Source organism: Phoenix dactylifera, unplaced genomic scaffold, assembly GCF_009389715.1.
Source record: "Phoenix dactylifera cultivar Barhee BC4 unplaced genomic scaffold, palm_55x_up_171113_PBpolish2nd_filt_p 000490F, whole genome shotgun sequence".
Lineage (NCBI taxonomy): Eukaryota > Viridiplantae > Streptophyta > Magnoliopsida > Arecales > Arecaceae > Phoenix > Phoenix dactylifera.
This window is the reverse complement of record NW_024067910.1, coordinates 12975-32656: the sequence shown is the minus strand read 5'-3', so window position 1 is coordinate 32656 and position 19682 is coordinate 12975. Positions and strand designations below refer to the sequence as shown.

Sequence of the window (19682 nt, the reverse complement as noted above, 5' to 3'; positions counted from 1 at the left end):
TTTTTGCCCAAATGTTGCAATAACATAAGGCACTTAGAATGCATTCTTCTTGTTCAATAATTCCATTAAAACTAACCAAATTGGGGAGTTCCTATCGAACAAGGCTAAAGCTCTCACCGATTCGATTTGATGGTTAAATTTCCTTATGACCATTTTTGCCATGTTAAATAAGGATATTGCAAAAATGTATCCAGAATACAATTTTTGTCTGCACCTTTACCAGCATTTCAAATGATTATATAAAATTTAATATACAATACATGCCTGGGAATTAGGCTCAATTTGAGATGCCCAGACAAGCTGATACACTCATTGACTGCTGCAAACTTAATTTATATGGAGGAGGTAACATGCCATCAATATCAGCAAAACTCCCTTCCCAATCTGATGGGCTTCTGTGAAGGGTTGAATCCAAAACAGAGTCAGGAATGGCATCCAAGGTCTCTTCAAGAAAACACTCAATTGTCTGCGGTCCAAGATCCAAAGAAAGTTGTTAATACTCAAGTACAACATGCCTTCCTCGTCACAAAAAATAAGTTAACAGCAATGGCCAAATCACAACCACCACAAACACCGGAAGAGTTGAAAAAAACAACAAAGAGAACAAATGAATGAACTGGTGGTGAAAGATAATTGGAAGTAACACCAGATAAGACACCTCTTCATGCATCAAAGATTGGTGACTTGTGAGGCCTACATGGAGTGAATTGGAGCAGCACAATACCACAGCCCTCATAATACCGATATAGCATTATATCAGTTGTTTACTCAAACATCCCTTACCATCCTAAAGCAATGAACTTCATTGAGAAATATACTGCAGAACAAATATCAGAAAAGACACAGCATTGGAATAACATCAGAGGCAACCCTAAATAGGAAAACTTTGGCGTTTTGAGGATTTGTAAAGCCAACCTGACTAGATTGGAATTAAGGCCATGAGAAGATGTACAATAATGACATATACCAATACAGTAGGCATTTTAAGTACCATCTCATTGTCCAGTCAGTGGAGCTCACTGCACATGAACCAGAGATTGGATATTGCATATGATGAACCTTGCCTGAACAAATTTTAGTGACATTTCAGAGAACAATATAAGCATGGTACCTTGCAATCAATACTATAGACTGAACCAGACGGAATGGCTAACTAGGTTTATGAATAGTTTCAGATGAAACTCCAAAATCAACTTTGTTTTGAATTGGTTCATGCTGAAGCTGAAATCAACACACATACATACACACAAAAAAAAGGTGAAGCTAAAATCATATCGGAGTTTAACTCAATTTATGAGAAGGATGAAAGTAAATTAACATTATCATGTCATGCAATGTATCAGGTCAGTGGAGGATCCATGTTTCCCAGGTTTCTTGCTTGAACGCTAGTGAATAATGCCTATATTTAGCAAGCAATCTTCAGTCAAACTGGCTGAAGATCAATAACCAGTACAAGATATAATGCAGTTATTAAGCGAAAGCAATTTGAAAAAAAAAAGTGATTTAGGGACATTGTTTATAGCTTAGGACAACACAATAGTTTCAAATGTTTGAATACTTAGAATACCAGTATAGTGCATAAAAGTATCAGGTTTCATGCTTAAAATCCTTTTTATCATATATCTCAGTAAACAAGCCTGCTTGTAGCGAACACATGGTAATTTGACATCATGAGAAGATTCTCTCTCTCTCTCTCTCTCTCTCTCTCTCTCTCTCTCTCTCTCTCTCTATATATATATATATATATATATATATATATATATATATATATATGTATATATATATATATATATATATGTATGTATATGTATATGTATATGTATATGTATATGTATATGTATATGTATATGTATATGTATATGTATATGTATATGTATATGTATATGTATATGTATATGTATATGTATATGTATACGCAAACACACAACAATTTACATGTTAATCAGCACCATGTTCATGCTTAAACCTGACTTATTACATTGAATCTGCTCAAGACCCATAATCAGGCCATATCTCAGACTCCTTGGGGCTTAATTATAGATTTGGCTTAATTTGATCTCAGGATCACATTTATCACATTCGGACCCATCCTGGTCAGGTCTGGGCACTGCCCAACCATGTCCAACCCTGTTTGTGTCAGCTTAGGCTGGGTTTAGGAGGTCAGCGACCCCTGACAAGTCATTCAAGATAAATAGGATTTTGTGCAGCTGTAAGGAGACCAAATAGCTCATGCTGTTTGAGATATTTACTGGCAAGCACATGAGAACAATGTAAGTACGAACCCAAATAGCTCTCTTAATCATTGGAAACTTTAATGTTCTGGCATGTGAGATTCACATGATTCTATACGGGTTTTAATGTGAACCCTAAGATCTAGAAGGCTCATCACATTTTCCACTTTAGAAGGATTTTTGTAAGTCATGTGAGATTCATGTGCACATATACAAACATAAATATATGATTATACAAAAATACAATTTGTACAAGACGTTTTCTAACATACCTTGCAGCGGCGCAATGCAGCATCAGCCTTGCGTTTCCACAAACCATTTCCAGGTTCTGAATGAAATAGGTTCAGTAATGGCTGCATCAAAGTTAGAAGGAACATCAACAGCTCTCATTTGGGAGAAAAAAATCATGTGAGATAGTATAAAAATTTTCATATTATAGACAACAACACAAATACTAGCTATAAAATCAGTTTGACCATTATGATATTGAACAAGGTCAGATTTATATATTAAAGGTTTTGTAAAATGGAGATATGCATGGTAAGTTGCATCTGATAATGGACTTATAGGCCAATATGGCCCCAAAGGCACTCGAGTCAAATGCATTGAGATTTCTGAATATTTGATGGTTACAAGGGGTAAGAAGCGAGTCATTAATAAACTGAAGAAGTCATGAACACGTCCAAAAAGGAGTACTAAAGGCTGATAATCTCTCAAGTATTAATGTAGATTTCTTTTTTATTCCATAGTCAACATAATATATTTATAGTGGCGAAAAGAAGTTAATAAATTGGATTTTTCCATAATATAATAAGTGGATTCTTCCATTCGACATGTAATGCCAAATGTATATCACTTAAACTAATATCTCAACGCTTCAACTGAAGGATGTATTTTAGACAAGTTAATGGGCTCTGGCAAACACAGCAACTAGTTGCTTGTGCGCCAGCTATTCAACCTTGTTACCTCTTAGCAATTTGTGGCTATGGGTTGGGAGCTGCTTCACCGAACTGACAAAAACTAGGGGAGAAAATGGCATGGGAGCTTGATATGGCCCACGCTTTTGATACTAACGAGAGGTCCATATTTTATGTGGCCTCCAAGCTATGGGTATTCCTGAAAAAATGGATCAAATACACTTTAAAATTCCACTATTTCTACAGTTTATGGTTTTCCTCAATTAAAGAGATACAGTTCATATAAAGGGATAGTAAGCAAACAACACGTTATCTCCAAATACAATTATTTTGCTCCAAGAAGTAGCACATGGCCTTCTTCACTACAAATGGCTGAGATAGATTATCAGCATGTGCTCCAACTACCATGGTTGACATAAAAATGGACAATTTTACCATTATATGTATACAATTTGTTGGAAATAAGGAGTTCCAGAGGGTGAATAAATTTTCAGTATATAGACAGTTCAGCAACATTTCCCTAATGGATATTGCTTTTCAGAAACTTGCAGCTCAAAAGTGGAAAATGAAAGTACGAGGTATTGCTGTGAGTTGCAAGGCCCATTGTAGAAGTGATCTAAGAGGATCCCCAGACTTGATTGGACCGCTTTGCCTACTACGGGTAAGGCTGGATAAAGTTCAAGAGCAAGATCCGCCGTATCGAGAAGCCGAGTTGCAAGCCAAACTAATAGAGGCCATAACTTGGCCATACGACGTCCGATTGAGATGATCTTTTCTTTTTAATCAGATAACTTTTCGAGATCTATGCCGTGAAGCCATGCCCTTTAGGGGGCGGCGCTCCTAGCGATTAGAACCAAATTCGATCAGTTAGGGCCTAAAAGAGACTGGTCAAACCAAAAGTTTTCTTTTCAAATAAGACTTTGACCGGGTGTATCTCCCAATCCGAGAATAATCAAGTGGAGCAACAGAAAGCAGAGTTGATGCAGAAGCCAAGATGTGCCTTTTGAAGAATTTTAACTTTTTCGAGCTTATTTCTATTACTCATGTCTATTTTAGGTTAGAATCCTATTAAAACTAGGAAGAGGAATCCAATCCAAATTGTGCAAGGGGGGACCTCGCCATTATAAACAAAGGCTGTGTACCTTAGTTTTAGATAATCAATGAAAGAAAATAAGACTTCAGACCTACTTTCATAATTCTTCCATCTTCAGTTCTACTTGTACCAAGTTCTAAGATATTTGCATATTGTTGTAGTTAAGCAAAGCAATTTTTAATGAATTAGAATATGAATATCCTTAGTGAAGCAACAGAATTGCGAGGATGCTAATACTTCAATATAAAGAATACTGTAGCAGCATAGCTGCTTTGAAAATATGAAATGAGCATAGCTGACTCAACTTTGATAGCTTGTTGCTCTATATTTCCACTCTTGAGAAGGCACACTTGCATCACACACCAATCCAATTCACAATATAAAGTGGCACATAAGCTTATCACAGTTAATTTTTCAAAAAAATTCTCTACAAACCTTAACAAGTTGTCGAATACTCGGTTTGCCAGGTCCATATTTTCCTAAAACAGAATCACCATACATCCGATACTTTTCAAGGATCTAAATCAAGTAGATGACTGTCAGTAAGAGGCTAGCACTAATATTCTAACATTAAGTCATTGAAATTGTTACCAAACCTGGCGACGTGAAAGACTAGAAGTTGGGATACCATATACAGCACTATCAACATGTCTCAGAGTGGACCATGGGCTGCAGAAACATACTTGTTAGTTATTGTTCTCAGAAAAAAAAAAGGAGGAAACTTCATGACTAGAAATTCTGCTAAGACTTGAGTCTCAAATCAGCATATGGTAATAATAGGGGAAACAGGGAGCGTGCGCTCCCATGTGTTGCATTCATCACTTTGTCCCATTCATTCACTTGAAACATATGCACTTGAAAATTCCAGAATGTATATGCATTTAAATGGTCTATGCTAGAATTTAGAAGTTTAATAGGGAATATCGGTTCTTAATAGTACATTTTTCGAGTTCTAATAACCAGGTAACATGAAAACAGTTCTTGACTTGGCAATAAGATGTATAAATGTCTAGAAGTTATTCATTTACTCAATGAAGCACCGGATGTAATCATCAGCTATACCTAAAGGAAAAAACTGAAGTGCCATGCATAGGTTTAAATCAAAATTGTGGAGTTAACAAGAAGAAAAAAAGATCCAAAGGAAAAGAACATTGCGCAATGGCGTCCATTCTTCGTACTTATTATAAGCAGCACGGCCAACCATGACCCCATGGGCTCCTTGTCTTCGGGCTGCATTTACCTGTTATAAGTTACAGGACAGAAAGGATGACTTTACAAATCCATGAATGCTTGGCTGAAAGAATTGAAGCCATAAAAGACTACATAGAAGAAGTTAGTGGTCCCTTCTAACAAGATATACAGAACTTATTAACTCTCAAGGTCACAAAGAACTGTTCTAGTAACATATATCTTTAATTTTAACTACATGGGGGGAAAGGAAATGAAGAGGAAGACATGTGTAACTCTACTAATGCAGTACGTATAATGTTTGTGCAACCATGAGAAAATAGAAAAGCTTCATACTTAGGCACTAAAATCCTGCTAAGGAGGCAAGCAAATAGTTTCCTCACAAATGATTGTTAACAACTAAGAGATAATGGTGATCAAGAGAAACATGCAACAACCTTTGAATATCACATTGATCGATGAGGTCTCACTAAACTGATGAAAGCATCAGAGTGTTGGCTATGTTCAGGTGCACAGATACCTTAAGCCTTAACGTGCTTACAGATAAAAGAAGGCAGTGAAAGGACAAATGTCAGAGCAAGTAAAAAGGGCGAGGAGGCAAGATGAGATGCATAGCTTAAATTTGTAGACATGTGACCCTATGATCAGAAAGAATTTTAGATGAGAACTGCCAAGTCAAAAGGGTTGTATCGTCTAAACAAGAAATGTATCTGACAGTGAAGCAGTATGAAATGAAACCTACCTTATTAGTAATACAACCAAACAAACAACATACAGTGAAAGCATCTAATACAAATTAGGCAATGATTCATGTAGCGAACTGCAGTAATCTCTCCAACACAAACGATAGCTAACTCAGGTTTGATAGTTGCACCATCTCTGTTTCAGGATACAAGAATGTGGCAATTAGAGTGGTTCAGATTTACCTGATCAATGCCAGTGATGCCTCCATTGATAGTAAACTGTACTTCTGGGAAGTCACGCAACAAGGCAAAATAGTACTCATATCTGGGGAAAAGAAGGTTCATTAGAAGATAGCCCCTTATTTCTCAAAGAATATATGTAGATAAATATATAGATACATACACACACACACACACACACCATACATTCATATGTACATATATCCCGAAGTAATAAATTTAAAGAATATGATATACTGATCTAAGATGCACGAGAATATATGAACAATGTAACTGCTCTTTAACATAATTCAACTCCAATAACATAAGTCTGTTAGATAACTACTTCTCATTCAGTTAGGCACCTTACTTCATGACTTTTAGTTCCAACAAATTCGTAAACCCAACACAAATGGTATGAAAAAGTACTCACTATCTTAACTAATCTAATAAATTGAATATTTTACACAAAACTCTCAAAGTCAATTAGACACTAGAAAAGATCCAAGAAAATAACTATAATTATGTATTAAATCTAAATGAAAGAAATACTTGAATAGTGTTTGCATATAAAATTTCTGGACCGATCAGAAAGTTCAATGCATATGACCATATGATTGATCTATAATATTTTTTCCCTGTTTTTTTCGTTTTTTGTCTTTTTATCAGATATAACAAATTGTTGAATATATATGCATGTAGAGTGGGAGGATTAAGGTTATAAGTGATTTTAGGAACATACACAAGTAATCAAGCATGTCATATAAGGGATAACAGCAATTAGGAATAAAATCATATTCCTTGAACTAAACCAGAGAATAATTCATCAAAATTGCAGCTTTGCTCCAGAAGCAAATAAGAAATTAGTTATTTGTATATTCTCTAAACAACTTGTTCCATAACATGCCTGCTTCCCCTTGTATGTTCAAGCAGATTCCTCAAACCCCATTCCACAATTTGTAGACCTTTTTCAGCATCAAATCCTGATAGATAGGACATTTCTTGATCTTAATCACGATCATGGCAACAATAAACAATGAAAACGACCCAAGAATCTTGAGCAAGAATCTAGACCACTTGCTGACCACACAATGTAAAAGATTGTCAAATGAACAATTAGTAAAAATCTAAGTGTGTTACTTCTTGAATTGCATTCCGTTAGCCAACCACCACACATATATCCATAAAACTTCTCCAAGTAAGAAAATTGACCCTTGGTAATCTCCCAACGTATCCGATTACCATGCTCATCCTCAAAAGTTTGCAAAATAAGCTTTAAATCCTCTTCATACATAAAGCAACAAGAAGCCAACCTTATATATTATTAGAAGAAAGGAGACTAGCAAGATGATGAAGGTTTTATTTGTTTTACAATTTCGCAATGCCATCTGTAGCCCAGTGATAGGTCCCTGATGCTTGCCGAGGTCATTTGCATTCTCGATGGGTTACTAATTACATATTCAAAGACTGGGACAATAGGTTAAAGTCCTTAAATCTATGGCAACATTTTTAAAATGGAATTAGGTAGTAGGTACTATCTTTAGTATCTTAGCAGCAGAAAACTGCTATTTAAGCCACTGCACCCACTTCGGAATCTCCCAGAAAATTCATTACCTGCTTCCCTTAGGGCATTTATGGTGTTGCTTCTCCTTTCTTAAAAAGGAGAAGCCAGAAGTTAGATATTTTAGCTTCTCCTGAAGTGGTTTTTTGACTTTTCTTCTTGTAGAAGCACTTCCCGCATAATGTTATTTTTTGGGAAAGTGCCTGTTTGCTCAAAAGTTGCAAAAACACTTTCTTTAAGCAATACCAAGCACGTTCTTAAGAGACTTGGTACCCTGCACCCAGACTCAAATTTGCTTCTGCACCCACTCCCACTTCATGTAACTAAGGGTTTTATTGTGCAACTTCCATTAAAACAAAGCTTTTTAATGCTAGATGGGTTTGCATCTGACACTCTAATGTATTATGTTGAATCTCCAAAGCAACAAATAATTTGAGTTTTTCATTAAAAAAAATAATTTCCAATGATAGCTATCATTAAAAATACAAGATTATAAACCTTCATAGCAGGAAACTTCTATCCAAGGTGGTAAACCCGTTTCGGAATCTCTAAAGAAACTCACTCCCACACATGCTTCCTAAGTGCTCTGTGTTCTAAATGTCAAATCCACTCCTGGACTCCCCTTCCACTTTAGGTACAAAATCAGTAGATCTAGCAAAAACATCAAAAATAGTGTACATCAAGGTGTTAAAGACCTAGTCATGCTTTGTAAGTCATACATTACACTTCATATGTATCTCATTGCTAAGCACTACTAACTCAGCAAAATAAAAAATTTCATCAGTAGTTCACAATCATAAAGAATGTAGTAATATCCTCCCATACAAGATGTAAACCATGCTTAAATTAAAACAACTACCATTTATATAGACATACTTTAGAGGAGGAACCTTCCGATTCTCAGCAGGACTGAGGCCACTGAGCAATGCCTTCCGTGCATGTACAATAAAATGTCTAGTTGGCGAGTTAGAAACAATTGCATAAACAAAGTCACCTGGAAGAAAGAAATCATTTAAGTTCAAAATGATCTCCATGACAATAAATACTAATATACTATGCTTGACAAGATATAAAAAGATTCATGTGGTATGCTGATATGATACTGTGAGTTGCAGTTACAAAGGTCTTGCATCAGGTATTATTGCAATGACCAGAAGGCTAGAAGAAAATAATACAATTTAAGTTGTCGAGATGACTAAACTCACCGCAACCAAACAATCATTGCTTTTATTGAAAAAATAATGAGTATACCTTTCTTCATAATGATACATTTGCATATTCTAGAAAACACCCGGGAGTATATAAGAGCGTCTCAACTAAGGTTGGCGGAACCGTCCCATACAGCCAGATTCGAGGTGTCCCGAACGTACCGGCTGCGGACCGGGACAGTTTTTGGCGACGAAAACGAGACCGGCGCCAGAGGGGGAGAAGACGAAGAAAAAAGAGAAAAAGAGAGAGCGGGGGAGGAAGGGAGAGAGAGAGAAAGGAAGATCGAGACCGGCCGGCGGAGGCCGAGGATCCGCTGCGCAGAAGAGGGGCTCGCTTCGGTCCCCTGTTTCATTCGAAACAAGGGACCGGAGAGGAGCCTGTCTTCCACGGCTTTTCGAAGGCTTTCCGACCTCCGCCTCCTCCGCGCGGCGGCTCCCTGGCCCTCCGCTGGCTCTCCGCCGGCCTCCCCCTTCTCTCTCTTTTTCTCTCTCATTCTCCCTCTCCTTTGTCTCTTCTACTATGTCGATACAAGTCCGGCATGGCACAACATGGGCCTGTACCAACTCGTGTCGCCAAGCAACCCGTACGGTGCCCGGTACCGGTTCCGCCGACCCTGGTCTCAACCATCATAGCCTATAGACTTAAGATGTGTAAACAAGAATAATAGCATGTCAGTGCTGTTCTTATATATAAAAAAAACTGTCACTAGTACTCCAATGACCTAGCATGCATACAAGTATACAATCTTGCAAGATAGCTTCTATTTTTACCATATGGAACTTCAAATTGCATAGACTGGATAAATTTTATGGGTATATGTATTGATATCAACAAGTATATATACCTTTAGAGATTATTAATATATTGCACCTTATGGATAGTCAAAAGAACATCCTTTACAAAGCTTTGGCTGCTTAGCAAAATAGCAATCATAAAGCAAGCAGCAGCCTGATGTAATACATGTAAACAACAATAGCAAGTTTATATAGAGAAAATTGCATTTCATCTCTTGAAACAAATGAACCATTTAGCAAGATTGCACAAACTATTATTAGAGTTTAGTTGCAGCGACCCCAGAAGTTTGTCTGCAATTCAATATAAATTTAGCTTATGAGTGTCTTTCTTTATACATTGGATTGGGAATGTAAAACTGTTAAAAACAAGGAAAAAAGAAAAAAGGAAGCAAGAAAGTTTCTCACAGAGTTCATTGTACGAATCATGATCATCTACTCCTATTCTGCACTTCACGCTGACAGGAACACTACAATTGGCAGCAATGGCTGACATAGCATCCGCAACAAACTTCACTTGTGCAGACAAACATGTAATAAAAATTAATAAAGAGAAGAAGAAACAGCTTTACTTTCACTGAACTTCAGTTTCCATAAGCATCGGCTAACAAACCTTTGGGTCAAACATTAAACGTGCACCAAAGCAACCATGACCTGCAACTTTTCCACTAGGGCATCCACAGCTGATACAATTATTTAAAAAAAAATCCAGGATCACATGTATGGAAAAGGTTCAAAAGGTATGACAAATAAAGGGAGAAGTTTGATATGAACTTTAGATTAAGTTCATCAAAAGAGTAAGCATTTGCAAATTCAGCTGCCTTTGCTAGGTTCTCCAAATTACTCCCTCCAAGTTGTAGAACAATTGGGTGCTGCTCTGGAGAAAATGCCAAGAATCTATCCTGAAAATTTTAAGTGAAATACAAACATAAATTTTGTTTAATGTCCAAAAATCAGAAGAAGCACTTTTTTTTATCAAAAGCAGATAGCATTATATGTTACTAAACCTCATAACATGCAAAGATGTATGAATATATAACAATATGGACCTCACTAGTTAGAGATGAAAATAAATCAAATATAGGTACCCTCATACCATATCCTCTCTTATTCAATGGAAATTTGTACAAATACATATATCAAACATATACTAAAATTCATGGACCAAAGTGCCTAGTGGCGTGACATGGCACAGCATGAAACATGTCAGTGCCTTACCATAATACAACAATGTTACCGGCTGTGCCATTGCTTTGCATGGAGCCATCTGGTGCATGCCAAACATGTCAAGTAATAGAATGGTGCTTACTGTGTCAATGCCAAGCCAGCACATTGCCAGCACGAGATACTTTTATCAATGCCAAAATTTATGTTCATATTCATATTAAATGGATATAATTGCAAATTGGATAATAATCATATCCATATTCATTATAAAAGTATATGGATGCTAATCGGATATTAACCATAAGCATATTTGTTCTGAATTGATACAGAAAATTTGATATAAGTCATGTCCATATGAGTTAGGAAAAAGAAAAAACTAAATACACCCCAAATAGTAATCATTTAGGGCCTCTTTGGAAAATCCGGCAAGATTGGGCGAGATTTCCTAGTGGATTCATAGAGTAGGCAGTCTATTTGGGTAGGGCTCATTCAACCCAATACCTCTGACGCCCAAATTTTGTGGGAGGTAAAAAAGGACCTCCATGGGTCTTTTTTTTTTCCTACAGACCAGCAGCCCACAGATTGGATTTAAGCTAAGACAAGGATGGGCCTTTAGAAGAATATGGGAGAGGCAGGCCAAGGCCCGATTTCTGCAGGAAATCCGGCCTAATCCTGCTGGATTTCCCACAGAGGCCCTTATTTGTTCTAAGAAAAAACTAGACACAAGTTGAAAATAATGCAAAAATAAGAATGGTTGTATCGAACCAAGATAACAAAAACTCCAAGGAAAGTGGAAGGTTCATTATAACCCTAAATTTCTTCAACAAAAATGCACCAACAAAACTAGTCAAGCACAAACAAAACAACACCACCAATAATACCCTCCAAGTGAATGAAATTTGAGTAGATATGAAATTAAAACTTGCAAACCAATTCTAGAGATAGAAAGTGCTCTTATAATTATTTCTCGATCGGTATAGCCACACAACTATCTCATCAACACGAATATGAACAGAAACTTGCATAACTAATGTTATGATTTTAAAAAACATAGATATTCCTTTAGCATGGAAATTAGAAAAGTAGCACGACCAACTACTTCGATGTGCCATCCTTGGAGTGAATAGTAATCCTTCTTAGCACTCTAATTAATATTCAAATATAAAATAAAATCATAAAATAAAGACCTATTGAAGCCTCAATAACCACTTCAAACCATATTTGGAAAAAAAATATCTAAATTAAGATCAAGAGAGGACGAATTGCATGCACAACCAGCCAGCATAGAGATCCAAAACTACAAAGCAAAAAGTCCTAACATAGGCCCATTAGGCATTCAACCATCACTTTCATAGACACAAGCGAATCATACTCTGTAAACTATGACTATCAACAAAAAGAAAAATGCTGGAGTTGAAAAGAATACACCAACACTAAAGAGCTTGCAGAAATATTGCCTCAAAAGCCTTCTACAGTAATATTTCTCATAAAGATGCTACTTTTCATTAATAAATTCTGTTGGTAAAAAATAAAATATAGTGTATCTTGTTCAGCTCAATGCATCGATTTGCAAGAAGTTCCAGCACTAAGTGTCTCCTCTCCAAAGTGGGAATTGACTATTCATCAAGAGTCAAGACCATAGTGGAACTATGGAGCTCTACCAACTGGATCAAGAGAGATGGAGGGACATGAGACAACTCTAAAAGTAATTCAATGGCTGATACCACTCGTCAACCTACCACCAAAAGTTTTGGTCCCAGTAGGTTAATGGAGAACTAGCGATCTAAAAAGGTAGATGAGCTATGAAGCAACCAGGAGACCGGTAACACTTACAGAAGTAGGCACTGAGCAAATTCTATAAAAATAGTTAAAAACTGATTAATATACATAAAAAATAAAACATACATTAAAAGGTTAAATAGATGTTCATGGACTTACTCTGAGTCTAGCATAGCATCTCACTAGCAAAATGATAGGTTTTCACTACAATTTGTTCGATACCATTTAGTTTATCAACCAAAAATGTACATCTATAATCAATGCAAAAAGGCAAGGCATGAAATCATGATTTCATTACTATACTGCAAGTTAATTGCATTTATTGTGCTGACTTAATAGGTTGGTTCTAGCAACGTCAGCAGAACCAATACCGGGCACCGTACCAGTTGCACGGAATGAGTCGGTACAAGCCCGCATCGGGCCGTGCCGAGCACGTATGCGGGCCTGTATCGACACAGTAGAAGAGACGAGGGAGAGAGAGAACAAGAGAGGAAAAGAGAGAGAGAGAAGAAGAGAGGGAGGGAGGCCGATAGAGGGCCTGCGCTGGTGCGGGTGGCAGAGGCCGCGGCCAAACCCCTGTTTTGTTTGAAATAGGGGTCCGACCTAAAAAAATTTGCAATTTTTAAGTGAAGTCGGCAAATCGACCGCGCCCTCTGCCACCTCCACCAGCGTCGGCCTCCGCTGGCCCTTCATCGGCCTCCCTCCCTTCCCCCGTTTGCTCTCTTTTCTTCTTTTTCCTTCTCCTTCTCCTCCTCCAGCGCGGCGTTTAAGATTCTTTGCCGGAACGGTCCCAGTAAGCCGCCGGTGCAGCTCGGGATGCTCCGAATCGGACGGTTCAAGTTGATTCTGCCAGCCATAAGCTCTAATATATGGCGTGCAAAAGGTTAAATTGAAGGATTGGCGAATGGATTACATCAATAGGGTAGTAGTGTATGTCATTATTGCATTCAGATATCTTTTATTTGTGGGATGATCGACACCTCTCTTATTCACCACTGTACTTGACAATAATATGCTACGAGTTACTCCAAACATCAATTACTAGAAGCATTTCTCACTAAGTTTGTCAAGTAAAGCATATAATGTTTGTTGAGCATTATACTATGGATGCCATCTTGGATCCAAGAGAAAAAGGAAGTTCACATCATGAAGATGCTCATTGGTAACATATTTTCAATCATTGATTCAAAAACCACTAGAACACAAAGGTACTATTGGCATCATACCATCCTGAGATGTAGAAACCATCTTTAATGGTATGCACCTATCATGCTGGTTTGTACCAATGATACCATATTGACCATACTGATTGGTACTAATTGTTTTTCATTCTTTTTGATGCTATCAATTTTGATAAATACCATCAATACCGGAACCATCTGGATATCATATTATTCTGATGAAGAGAAGGTACATGTTGGAACCACTATTTAAAACTTTGTTTTCAATGTATAGTAATCAATCAAAGATTTGCAAACTTATATCCCTAAAGCCTTACCTTCTAAGTTTATGCGACACTTCCACAAATTTGCATTATTATATAACTAATCATATTTTACTTGGTTTTCCAGTGTTCTGCGAAGAACCACATATAAATAAGCATGAAACGGTTAATATTAAATGTGCCGCAGAATAGAATTCATCAAACTTGTATCATTCTGACCAAGTTGTTCCTTTGATGAACGATGGTTTCTGCCACAACCATTTCTGTGTAAAGCCATGCATGTTTTGATATGAGTCGAGCAAGAGTCCTATAGTGATTATCCGTCCAATCCATCATTGGAGCAACACTGCAAAACAGAGGAATCATGGTTCAAGTGAGTTTAATTCATCCTAGAATGTCCACTACAACACTAGTACTTCAGGTGCAACCTGAGCATCTTCACCTGAACCAAGGAGGAAGATACTGTCCATCAACCATTCTTTTTTCCAAATGAACTGGATCTTTCCCCATAAGAGAATGAAATCTCTTATGCTGACCAGAAAATCTATTAAGTATCTTCAATGATTGCTTGTGACAGTATGTGAGGTTATCATAGTGAAGAGGAGCTAGTGCAGAAAGCAGATTATATACTGTAGACTTCATTATCTAATTGAAACAATAACGAGTTTGCTGCAGAACCTGCACCAATCAGATAACAAAAGTCTTCCTTAAGAAACAAATTTACAGCACTTACTAAATATTGGAGCATAATTCAAGTAAGTTATTCACCATTGCACTAATTATAGCTCTCAAATGCTGCAGCATCATCCAGAAAGTAGTACTAACGAAAGTGAAAGTGAAAGTGATATCTTAAGGAAGATGTCAAGGACTATGTCAACTAGTGGCTTTGTAATATTCTGCTAGAGAAAATCATAAATTTAGCAGAAAAATGCATGAAAGGCGGCATTATTAATAGGAAGAGATGGTGCTCAATGCCTTTGTCATTTTACAATAACATGTTCGTGTGATTTTTAATGCAAGAAGATATCTCTATAGTCCTATTCAATATGTTTCCAACTTCCAGGGCCCTCAACCCCATCCTGTTAGAATTTTCCTGTCTCTGACATAGGAAGATCAAGCATGTTATATTCTACAATATCTAGACCTTCCTCAATAATAAAAGACACTTAACCCTGAATCCCCCAAGTAGTTGGTGCAAGGCTGGATGGTCATGATTATGGTCTGGTACCTTGCATCCCATGCATGCATAAGTATCTTCAACAGGCATGAAAAAATATGTTCTAGCACCAATGATGACGTGGTGTAGTGAAGAAGGCAGTTGGGTACATACCCAGCATGGAATCAGTCGAAGACTTCCAAGTGTAGCTCGAGGTTAAGAAACACATAATGGAAGAGCATGATGCATACAGATTCAAGGAACCATTGATCGCAGCTATTCTTCAAAGTAGTTATTTTTGTTTTATCTGAGTCTCTTTGGTTTTTCAGGTTGTGGAGATTAAATGATCTAAGATGCACATATAGTGTTAAACTGGTACTTTTGTGGCCATAACTTGTGTACCACATAAGAAACCAAATAAGATGCCAGCACCCACTGAAAAAGCTGGTTGTAGAAGAGGAGAGGAGGGCTTGAAGGGGCATTTGCCCCTCTCGTCATGATAGGCATCTGTAGGAAGCTCCTCCACACTTGAGCTCTCTCTTCTCTCTCCTACTCTTATGCTATAATTAGTTGCAAAGTTAATGCAGAGTAAATGGATCAACTGATCCTAATTGACTATATTCTGGAGTAGCTTTTCCATCATAGGATGGAGTAGTTCACTCCAGGTTACATGGAAGAGATAAGACTACCAACTTTTCAAAATGCCCACTTTGCTCTCAGGATAAATGACAATTTTTCTAGCATTTGGCAAGTTATATTGGAATAAACGGATTAAAGGGCCTTATTCCACTTTAACCCTCTTCTGACTCTAAACTAAGAACAGCCTTAGGCTAATCATAAAGAAGGATATTTTAGAATCTCTTCCTTACAAGTTTTACTAGAGGGACCATTGCTTGTTGCAATGGTACATGGCTTGGGCTGACAAGCACAATGGCACGGGTGCAAGTCCTAGGACATACAAAAAAATGCCAAAGGCTAGCTCTAATCCCAATTCGCCACTGCCAGGACCTCAGATTGCCGAGACCATAACTAGGCAATGGCCCTTTTCTTTAGAAGTTTTGCTAGGATTTGGGATTAAGAACAGAGTCATATACTATTATATAAATTGTATTTGTAGGCCAGGAAATAGTTCAAGATTTTTACTATCCTTGGAGCCATGTGCATCCCTTTTCTCTTTACTTCCCTCTAAATCTCCAATTTTTCTCATCTTCTTCTCTTTTTTTTTGTGAAATCTTCTTCCTCTTTTTAACTCTCTTTTGTTATTATGTCCATCCACTTTCAGTAGGTTGTCAATGCAGCATACAGTTAGAGAAGTACTTCATCAAACTTTAAAAATTCACAAGTAACCCGAAACAACTGTCCGCATCTACATCAAGGCTGCATCATATATGTGTTTTTAATGCTTCTAATAGACCCACTTTGTACATCATTTTAACTCATCAAATTACCATCAATATTACTGCATAGGAAGCACTTACGTCTCACAGATCAATGAAAAAAGCATTCAACTTCTATTTAATTTTTCCGTTAGTTGCCCAAGATCTCTTCTAGTAAAGCCCTTGCAATCCACAATTGAAAACCAATTGATTCAGAAACAATGTAGAGTTTGTATTTGCAATTTCACCTGCCCATTTGATAGGGATATCTTTTAATCAAGGATTGACCAATCAAACTAGAAGATAATTATCAACCACACTTCCATCCATACATGTGGATAAACATTCAGCGTTTGTCTTGTTGAAAACAATATCTCATTCCCATACTATTTCATGGGAATTTGGTGCTCCATGGGAGTTGTAAATCTTACGGAAAAGCATTCCTAAAAATTTGTCTTAATGAGCTTTTTCATTTATAAAATCTCATAGTAAATACATGATTCCATGAGGAAAAAATCTAATAATTGCTCTTTGCTTCCTTGTGTTCTGCTTTAGAAGTGCCCCCAACCCACACATGACTATCGTTTCTTGCCCTACACCAATTCAATGCCCTTCCACCCTCCCTTCGTCCCCTTGGTATGATTTCTCCTAAGTTAATTTTTCCTATTATTCAAAAAAAAAAAAAAGAATCATGGAATTAGCCAAACAGCAAAAGACAGAAAAAACCTATCTATTTTTTTTCCTAAAGGGTCTTATTGTCTATAACGAACATTGGTACTCATTTTTCAGTGCTAACAAGGATACTAGATAAAAAGGGCACTAGGTCTTGAGCTTAAGTCATTCTACTAATCATAAAAAAGCTTTAATGCAACGAAGAAACATAAATTTAAAGTATAACTACTTGTTCCATGTAAGAACATAGACACCATAAAATATGTTCAATAACTTAAGATAATGATTTCACTAAAAGTTGTATTAAATTGGCACTTTACATGAATGTCTCCACGAGACCCTAAAACTTAGAAAGCTTATATGACATAAAAATTCCAACCTAATCCACAAACATGATAATATGGAATCAACAATGGACTAAGTATGAAAATGGCTTAATTTTATTACGACTTTACTGTTGACATTAAGCCCTCAGTGGAGTCACACTGATACTTTGGTAAAAACAACGGAGGCTGGTCACTAAGAAGCTAACATATCATTTGGTAGGAAGATCATCTACCTTTTTGATTGCATAACTTAAGCTCATGCAACAGGGGAGCAACCCTCCCACGAATAGTATAAATTATAAGCATAGCATGCATAAAAGAAGATGCACTAACAGGTAATTTTTGTGACAGATTCCTACTTCCTAGGTGCAACAGAATTCAAGGTACATAAAGGATAGATTACCAAATTCATATCCCAATATTTGGATTAGGCTGCTGAAAAACCAATCAATGAGAATTATCAAATGATGTTTTATCATGTATAAGCTAAAGTGCAACTTGAAAATTTAATTACGGAAGCATTCGCCAAAAGAAATTACACTGGCAACTAAATCCCATTTTATAAGCAGAAGAACAGGTGCCTAGTACACCTACAAAGACAAGCCATAGGATACCTATATCTCCAAATCTTATGTCTTCATTATGCCAGTGCCAACAGAAACTCTCAAATATTTCATCTAAATTTCAAAACATCTCAACAAAGATAAATTATGAAAATTGTAAAGTACCATATACTTCAGACTTGCTCCCTCGATCCTCCCCAGTGTTGAAAGATTTTATTTTAATCAATTGATTCTGACAATAGAATCAAGAGCCTCTCCATTTTTATCTGTAATAAATCAGTTCATTATGACCAACATAAACAATCAAAACTGCAAAACTGCAAGTGCTTGTAACATCAATATGGAGTATATTGACTGGACATAGCTGAAAGAAGAGCCAGAAGTTTTAGCCAATGCCGCAAGTGAATTTACAGCAACAAAACAGCGAGAAATAACAGTTCTTGGTATCATATTCAGAGAGGGAACAACAACATGATAATCTCACCAACAGATGCACCATATAAATTCAAATAAACAAAAAAAACGTTGCTTTTTGTTGTTATCTGAGCATGTTAGTTGGGAAAAGAAAACATAAACAAAATAAGAGAAAAAGAAGAGCGTTAGGGTTAGGGTTCACATGGAGGAGTGTGAGGCCAAGCCAATTTGCCGAGGAGGACGAGATTGAGATTAAAAAGGAAAAAAATACCTTGTGCTCCGCCAGGATGAAGGAAAGAGTCGGGAGGGGACTGTGAGATGGGAGCACTACCACTCATGAGGTTAGGGCTGGATATGGGCGGTGATCCGTGCTGGGCCACCCTATTCCCCGGTCCAGCCCGGCCCGAATTGGGTGAGCCCGCGACCACCTGGACCGGAGTTAGAAGGGGGAGGCGGCGCGATGGTGGCCAGAGGAAGTGTCAGCGGCGGGGAACGTCGCCGGACGGCGAGGCGGATGGTGCCCCGACGGAGGCGCGGCGGAGGTCTGATGGAATGGCATCGAAGGAACGGAAGAAAGAGGACAAAAGGGGTTGAAAGAGGAGTCAGGAGAAGAAGAGGCGGGAAAATTGGGAATTTGGGAAATTGAACCCACTGGATCTTGGAGTTTCATATCTCTCAGTGCCTTAAGGCTTAAACCAAAGCTTCAATAACTGACCCTCATTGACCGTCACAATGGTTACAATATTTATATATATATATATATACAACATATATATGAGTACAGCAAATAAAGTTAGAAAAAAATAAAAAAAATAGAACATACTCATAATTTTTCTTAAAAAAAAATTTCTAAGTATTATGCATGTGACTCAATCAGCAGCGCCATTTGTCTT

At 37.2% G+C, this 19682-nt stretch overlaps 1 protein-coding gene across 3 annotated transcripts; it reads right to left on the bottom strand.

The window, feature by feature from the left end:
* Positions 1-152: 152 nt before the first annotated feature.
* LOC120103687 (tRNA-dihydrouridine(20/20a) synthase-like) lies at positions 153-19158 on the bottom strand. 3 transcript variants are annotated; one of them, XM_039119116.1, is made up of 14 exons: positions 19061-19157; positions 18541-18641; positions 14711-14960; positions 14502-14628; positions 10667-10794; positions 10506-10575; positions 10301-10403; positions 8769-8886; positions 6356-6437; positions 5420-5481; positions 4838-4910; positions 4677-4760; positions 2504-2584; positions 153-466 (listed from the first exon to the last, which is right to left on the bottom strand). In XM_039119116.1, exons 3-14 carry the CDS (start codon positions 14716-14718, stop codon positions 278-280), a joined length of 1125 nt encoding a protein of 374 aa, XP_038975044.1. In that variant the 5' UTR covers positions 14719-14960; positions 18541-18641; positions 19061-19157; the 3' UTR covers positions 153-277. The 3 variants fall into 3 exon arrangements, with proteins under 3 accessions (XP_038975044.1, XP_038975042.1, XP_038975043.1); XM_039119114.1 differs by having other exon boundaries at positions 14725-14960; XM_039119115.1 differs by lacking the exon at positions 4677-4760 and having other exon boundaries at positions 14725-14960; positions 19061-19158.
* Between the last annotated feature and the right edge of the window lie 524 nt (positions 19159-19682).

Coding starts and splice junctions, on each gene's coding strand:
- LOC120103687 (XM_039119114.1), bottom strand. CDS start 14,924: ATGAAGTCTACAGTATATAATCTGCTTTCTGCACTAGCTCCTCTTCAC. Junction 10,795..14,501: donor TTCATCAAAGGAACAACTTG/GTCAGAATGATA, acceptor TAAAATTTTCAG/GATAGATTCTTGGCATTTTC. Junction 10,404..10,505: donor GTTTAATGTTTGACCCAAAG/GTTTGTTAGCCG, acceptor GCACAAGTGAAG/TTTGTTGCGGATGCTATGTC.